Consider the following 7,304-nt stretch of genomic DNA (forward strand, 5'->3'; position numbering starts at 1 on the left):
TCATTATGATGCGTGGTATTTTTATTTCTAGCAGACCACCGATGTTCCAAATCGACTTCACTAGATAGTCTTGTGTACTCCGAAATTCCCTCTTAATAATAAAACATTTAATAAAACACTAGTTTTTTGTTTTCCTAATCTATCGATTATTTGTTGATATTTATTAATAAATTTATTATATGTGAATGAAAAGGAGAAGATGTCTTAGATTTCGATAATTTCAATTTTTTCAATTTTTTCAATTTTTTTCTTATAAAAATTAATAAACAGATTTAGATATATGTGTGTAGTTTCTTCGATATTTTATATTTTTTTACATTTTTATTATACTATACCTTATATTATTCAGATGATCAATTTGCTTCAGATTAGGATAAGATGATTAGAAAATTTTGAATCAATGATTTCATGGAAAATGTATTTAGATGTTTACTCAGATTTCTATTTAAAGATCTTGCTCCCCAATCTCATCGTCATCCGTGTAACGAATAATACGATCGGACATCAATGCATCGATTGGACCAATGGACTCCTGATCGTCTCCCTCCGTTGCAGTTGTTTCTGCAAGCTATAAATGAAACAATTTAAATATTATTTTCATTTATTAAAAAGTGAAATGGATGGATGGATCAATGTTTCTTTTAAATAATGTCTACAAATGAAAAAAACAATCGTCGAAATATTTTGTCAACAATCGTTGAAGTATTGATTCCGTGAACGAGATATCTTTTTTGTATTGGATTAATATGCTAAATATTCTCATAGTCAAAAGTTCAAGACTACATAATAGAAGACATAGAATAATATGTAGCGTATGATGTAAAGTATTCTATTTATCTTATTTTTCTTTGTTTCTATTGTAAAATCTATTTTTTTTTTAAACTTTCCAATTTATTTACCTCTTCTATCACTTCTTTGGCCATTTCCCGAGGTCTCCTCTTCATAGGCACGTTTCGTTTTCCCCCTTTCGAAATTATATCAGTGTTATTATAATTTGTTCAAAAGATGAATTTTTTTTCGCGCGAAAATGTTTTCATCTTTATTTAGAATGAACCTCTTTACTCCTTTCCATTGTTAAAATATACATAAGAAAATAAAAAAATAAAGCAACCAATTATTTTATATTTAAATACACGGATGTGTATTTAATATAATAGACACATGTGGATTTAATATAATAGACACATATAATAGATGTAATAAGAAAATTGTTTTGAAAGAAAACAAAATAAAAATGTCTATTCGTTCTACTTGTAGTAGGAGACATCATTTTCTCAGGAGGCAGTTTATGCGGTGGTATAGAGGAGTTCACGGAAATTGCCGACTGTCTGTCCTGAAATCCAATTATCTTCCATTATTTTTCGAAGCTGGAAAGTGCATAGACAATGAACTATTACCGATGGCAAGTCGCAGTATGTAGGCCCACAAACGTCGATTTTTTCTGGCATACGCCGACTTTTGTACATTCTACCATCCGTTCCCTTTATCATCCCTTCAGTCAGCTGAATTATTTCCGGTCCCCACTGAGTGAGGAAATGGCCCACTCGCATTACTCTCTGCTGTGGAGTCGTAATCGTGTGACTACCGCCGCAGTATCGATTGCACAGATGATCTCTGACAGTTAAGAATGTTTTCAATGAAATTAATTCAGTTTCACTTATTTTTTTAATTCATTTTTCTTTTAGTGTAGAATCTCTGTAATTCCAATGCTCCAATAACTGAATCGTTATTAAAACTGTACATTATATATATTTTTCACAACGATATAAACGTATGTAAAAATATGTCTTTTCGTGGTACAATGGTGGAAATGAAATTTAATTTGAAATTGGACTTTACATTGATACAAACGAAAAAGAAAATATTTAAGGAACTAGAAATTGGGAGAATATTGTTTTAAATAAATTTGTTTAAAATATAGAATAATTGATTTAAAAGTCTGTGTTCCATTATTCAAAAATTTCCTTATCCAAAAGGAATTCATTTTTCTATCAACAATAGAGATTAACACAGATTAATTTAAAAAAGAAAATTGAATCTTAAACATTAGATATTCGAGATTATAACAAGCCAAATCATATATACATACCTAGGAGTCTTTACAAGAGCCTCTGCTCTTGCACTCCTCTGTTTCTTTGCCTCTTCTTGAATAGCTGCCTCGAATTGAATCATATTTCTGCTATGGGGCAATTTTCTGTGCTGCTTTCTAACTTGATCCAACTCGTAGGTCAGATATGGCTTCATGCTTGTGGTGCATGGTAATGTTTCTACTTTAAATCTGGGAACGCCATCCATTCTCATGACCACATCCTTGTCACAGGATATGCATTGGACATCCCTAGCAACGGATGGAAAAAATAATTGGAAATATATGTCATCATGAGTGGAAACATGAATAAACTTTTCAATTTAGAAATTTTCTTCTTACCTAAGCAACTTTTTCGTTCCAGCAGCTTCGATTTCCTCTCTCGCTTCCGCTACCTTCTTCAGCTTATCTTGAAGCACCTTTAGTCGCTGGTTCACGAACTCCTTCAACGGAGATATCTCGATCTTGTCTACTTTACCCTCGATCTCCTTTTGCACTTCGTCTAGAGCTTGTTGCAATATCATTTCCTGTTGCCCTAATTTATTGATCGCATCCTCGAGACCGTGAGCGAGATCATCGCAAGCCGCATCGAATTGGTCGTAAGACACCTATAACGAATAAATTTAATAAAAAAAAAAAAGAATCATTTTTTCTTATTGGCTTGCTCGAATACTTTTAAATTCGTTCAATTATTTTTAATTATAAAAATTTAGAAAAACCTTTCTGTGTATCGCCTGGGCATCAGCTTTCTCAGCAAGAGCCTCCTCCAGATCTTCTCTATCAGCTTTAATCGTTTTCAAAAGTTCTACTTGCTCTAGTAACGCCTGGTAATATCACAAAATTTATTTAAAAATCGTGGAATCAAAATTAAAAATATATATATATACACACATTAAATATGCTTTAAATATTACAAATATACGTAACGTCAATAGAAAATTAATAACGCAACAAATAAAAGAAAAAAAGTTTTTTAAAATGATTAATAGATGATCAAAGATACTAACGTTGAAATTCATCTCGCGAGTTTCGCGTTCATCCATCAGATTATCTGTAGTCTGGGTCAATTTCTCCACATCAGCTTGCATTTCCTGAACCTTGGATGCCAAATTCTCCAGATTGCTAGCCTCGATTATTTGTGTACTCTCTACTTTCTCGTGCAAATTCATGACATCCTTTTCTAATTTTGAGATTCGTACTTTCACAGCCTCCAGTTCCTCCGAATTTACCCCTTTTTCCTCTTTCACTGGTTTTGGGGAATTTGTAGGGGTTCCCTTAGGTGTTTCCCTAGGCGTTTCCTTAGGTGTTTCCCTAGCCGTTTCCTTAGGTGTTTCCTTAGGTGTTTCCTTAGGTGTTTCCTTAGGTGTTTCCTTAGGTATTTCCTTAGGTGTTTCCTTAGGCGTTTCCTTAACTGTTTCCTTAAACTCTTCTCCTTTAGACTCTTTTTCCATTGCTTTTATTTCAGTTGCAATCTCTATTTTCTTCTTAGCTTCTTGCGCTACTTCTTCGAGCTGCTCCTTCAGTGTTTGTATAGTTTTTTGTTTTTTATCTAGTTTAGTGACGAATTCTGTAAAAATATTTTTTTTTGGAAATTAATTATGAAATATCGTAAACATGAATGTATATAAATAATCACAGCGATTTCATAGTCATCGATTATCCTTGTTATTTATTAAATTTTATTTAGAAAAATGTTTCTTCATTTAGTTGCCAAGAAATATTTTGAATAAAATTGTAATTCGATGATTCATAAGATTGGGCAAGATTGAAATATTTTTGATATTACTTTTTAATATTTTTGATATTATTTTTGATATGTTAAAAAAAAGAAAAGAGTCATAAAACTGTCAAGGAAAATAATTTTAAAATTATCAAAAATGTATTTACAACGATTAAAAATTAAAATTAATTATTTGCCGAAAATATTAAAATAAAATAATCAAAATAAATATTTCAATATTATGAAAATTTAGATAAGTAGAAATAAGATAAAAATTTATTCTTGAAAAATTTTGTTCTATACCTTGATTAATATTTCTTTAAATTCACAAATCTATCTAATAGTTTACAAATCTTGATGCAATAAAAATTAAAAATTAAAATATATCAATTGTCCAAAACTGTCAACTGTTAAATATTTATTAAACCTATGTTTATTTATATTATTATTCATTTGTATCACTATATTATTTAACTATGATTCATTACCATCTTTTGTCTGGCCGAACTCGTTCTCTAAATTCTTCAAATCATTCTTTATTTGATTAACTTCCTCCTGCAACGTAGCCACGTCTTTGTGCATTTCTTTTATATCTATTCCACCCAGGAGCTCGCTTAACGAAATTCGTTGAGCTGCCGGTGGATGAGGCTCCTCGGGTACACCTTCTATTATCTCTTTTTCGATTTCTTGTTCCATCTCTGCAGCATATTCGCTTGCGAGCACTTGCAAATTCTTAACGACATTTTCTAAATTGTTTAAAGAGCTTTCCAAATGCGTTATCTTTTCTTCCAACTTCGATATCTCGGTTGTCGCTAGGCTTATGTCACCTTTCATTACGTCTTGTACCATTTTCGTTAACTAAAAATTGAATATATATACGTGTAATTCCATTCTCTTTGAGTTTTGTGAAAAATGAAGAAATTTCAAAGAACGATTTTAAAATTGAGAAGGATAGAAAATTTTATTTTGATTTATAAAATTTTATCTAGTTTATGCATGTCAGTAAGATTAAATAGTTTCTATCTTCTCTGCGATTTGTATGATGCTATTATTATTATTATTATTATTATTATTATTATTATTATTATATTGACTTAATTAAATTCCAGAAATTAATTTTAATTTTTTAATGTAGAGTTTGAAGAGTCTAGATTATTTTATTTATTTTATTTATTTCAATTGATGAATGAAATTCAATTTTTTCTAGAATTTGAAACGTAATGAAATAATGGAGAATTATATAAATTTTCTAATAATTATTTAAGATTAATTCAAATCTAAAATTTTTAAATATGCAATAAAATAATAGACGCATCGAATAAATTATTCACAATTATTAAATAATGATTGAAGCAATCAAGTTATACCTTATCAATACCTTGTTCACTAGCGTCTAATCTTTTGGTGATGTTAATAATTTGCCAAACATCGGTCAAGGGATCCGTGATTTTGCCTTTTAAACGCTCGATAAGTTCTGGTGTCTTCGCTAATTCTTCCAGTGCTTGGAACTGTTGTTGCAGATCGCTCATCTATATATAAATATTTTGAATGAAATAACGAATAATCGTACAATTTTGTGCCCAATATTTTTTTCGCGTGTTACTATTTATTTCGTTACTATTTATTTCAATGAAGAAAGAAATGGGGAATGACAATACGTTTTATCAATTTAGCACTTTCGAATTTCGAAAAGAAAAGAAAAGGAAAGAATAATATAATAAAAGATAGATGATGAAGAAAGGATTATTTGAATTTATATAAAGATCAAATTTTTTACATTTTGTTCGAGCTGTTTAAAAGCTAAAGCACTAGGGATTGCACCATCAACGATCGGTTCGATGTAGATGATTGTTTCCACTTCTTCATCTTTTCCAGGACCAATTTTTTGTCTTATACCCTCTGTCTTCTTTAAATCTTCATCCTTCTCTTCAGATTTAGAATATACAAAGTTTATTAAAAAAAAATTTGTTTAATTTTAATCTTAAATAATTTTTAAGAATTGAATAACTTTCAAAATTGAATTTTATGACTTAATAATTCTTATTTGCTAATTTTATATTATATATTTTTTTAAAATTTCATTAGTATGATATATTTATGGTTTTTTGTATGTTATTTTTAAAATAATATCTTTTTTTAGGTAGAAATTTCACGCAATTGATTATTTAACATCTTTATTAAAAATATAGTATTAAATTGTGAAATTTTCTAATTATATTTAAGAATAATGATTTTTAAACAAACAAAAGACAAATCAATTATTTTCAATTTCTAAAAATTCTAAATTTTAGAATTTAGCATCAAAATGTATATGATTGTTATTTGATTTTTCAAAAATTAAAATGATTATCATAAAGTGTTGATTATACTTTTGTTTTCTTTTTTCTTTTAATGTGATAAGATTATCAAAATATTTTCTTACCTTCAATCACATCTACTCTTACACCTACATCAGGATGAACTCGTTTTTGCTCTACATCTTTATCATCGATAATACTATATTCTTGAAGATAAAGCGAAGGACCCTCTTTTAGAGAAGTTACCAATGTCTATGAATTAATCAAAATTTCTTAATATATTTATTCTCATTTAAATAAATTTTTAATTAAATATAGAATCAATAAGAGCATTATTTTACCTTGATTCGTTTAGCATCGTCACCACGATACTCGACTTTAGTCGATTTTAAATTTATGTGATGTAATAGAATATGAAGGAAGTTATGAAGAATATTTAAATTTACTGCTCCAACCTAAACGCGAACGTAAAACGATGTACCTGTCATTAAAGTATTTCTTATCTCTCATTTCGTGAATAATTATTTTACGTATACAAAGGAAAAAAAATTAATTTTATTTACTTCTGGAGTCCCCAATGCTAAATCTAACATTTGAGGTAAAGAAACTTGTAGACTGGCCACATCATTCGCCGTCATTTTTCTTCACCCTAATAATTTTTCAAAATATTCATAAAACAGAAACATAATAAAGATGTGTTTTTAATTTTACGGTAACCCTTCTTCTAATTCTATCTTTTTAATGTCACATAAACATATCATTGTGATATTGACGATTTTCATTTATTTTCTTGTAAATATCCTATGTATAATCGCATAGAAATAGATAAGAAGAATAAATAATGAAAAAAGAACCAAAATAGCATAAAAATCGTACATCCTGCGCCATCTCCAGAATACCGTAGAAACTAACCTAGAAGTATAAAAAGAAGGAAATTAGCAAAAGAAGGACAGACAGCGGAAAGAATTGAATCCAGAGATGGCGCCACATGACGGGACCGATCTTTATTGCCATCTTACGGCGAAAAATCGAAACACTCCTGCAATTATATTAGCATAGACGTACAACATATATACTTTAATTTTCTTTTTTAATTCTATAAATGCACCAAATATAAAAGTCTAAAAATTAATCACTGAATGAATGAATGAATTAACATAAAATAGTAATTAATAATGATTTCTAAGTCTTACCAACTCCT

The 7,304-nt window shown here is 29.0% G+C and overlaps 1 protein-coding gene across 1 annotated transcript; it reads right to left on the reverse strand.

The window, feature by feature from the left end:
- Positions 1 to 968: 968 nt before the first annotated feature.
- Positions 969 to 6,334, reverse strand: LOC122710528 (kinectin-like). The gene is made up of 10 exons (XM_043928435.1): positions 6,229 to 6,334; positions 5,584 to 5,732; positions 5,174 to 5,335; positions 4,295 to 4,664; positions 3,094 to 3,653; positions 2,806 to 2,910; positions 2,429 to 2,694; positions 2,090 to 2,338; positions 1,398 to 1,614; positions 969 to 1,333 (listed from the first exon to the last, which is right to left on the reverse strand). The coding sequence occupies exons 3-10, from the start codon at positions 5,333 to 5,335 to the stop codon at positions 1,115 to 1,117; spliced, it is 2,148 nt and encodes a 715-aa protein (XP_043784370.1). The 5' UTR covers positions 5,584 to 5,732; positions 6,229 to 6,334; the 3' UTR covers positions 969 to 1,114.
- Between the last annotated feature and the right edge of the window lie 970 nt (positions 6,335 to 7,304).

Source organism: Apis laboriosa, unplaced genomic scaffold (genome assembly GCF_014066325.1).
Source record: "Apis laboriosa isolate Shangri-la unplaced genomic scaffold, ASM1406632v1 scaffold149_cov153, whole genome shotgun sequence".
Classification (NCBI taxonomy): Eukaryota; Metazoa; Arthropoda; class Insecta; order Hymenoptera; family Apidae; genus Apis; species Apis laboriosa.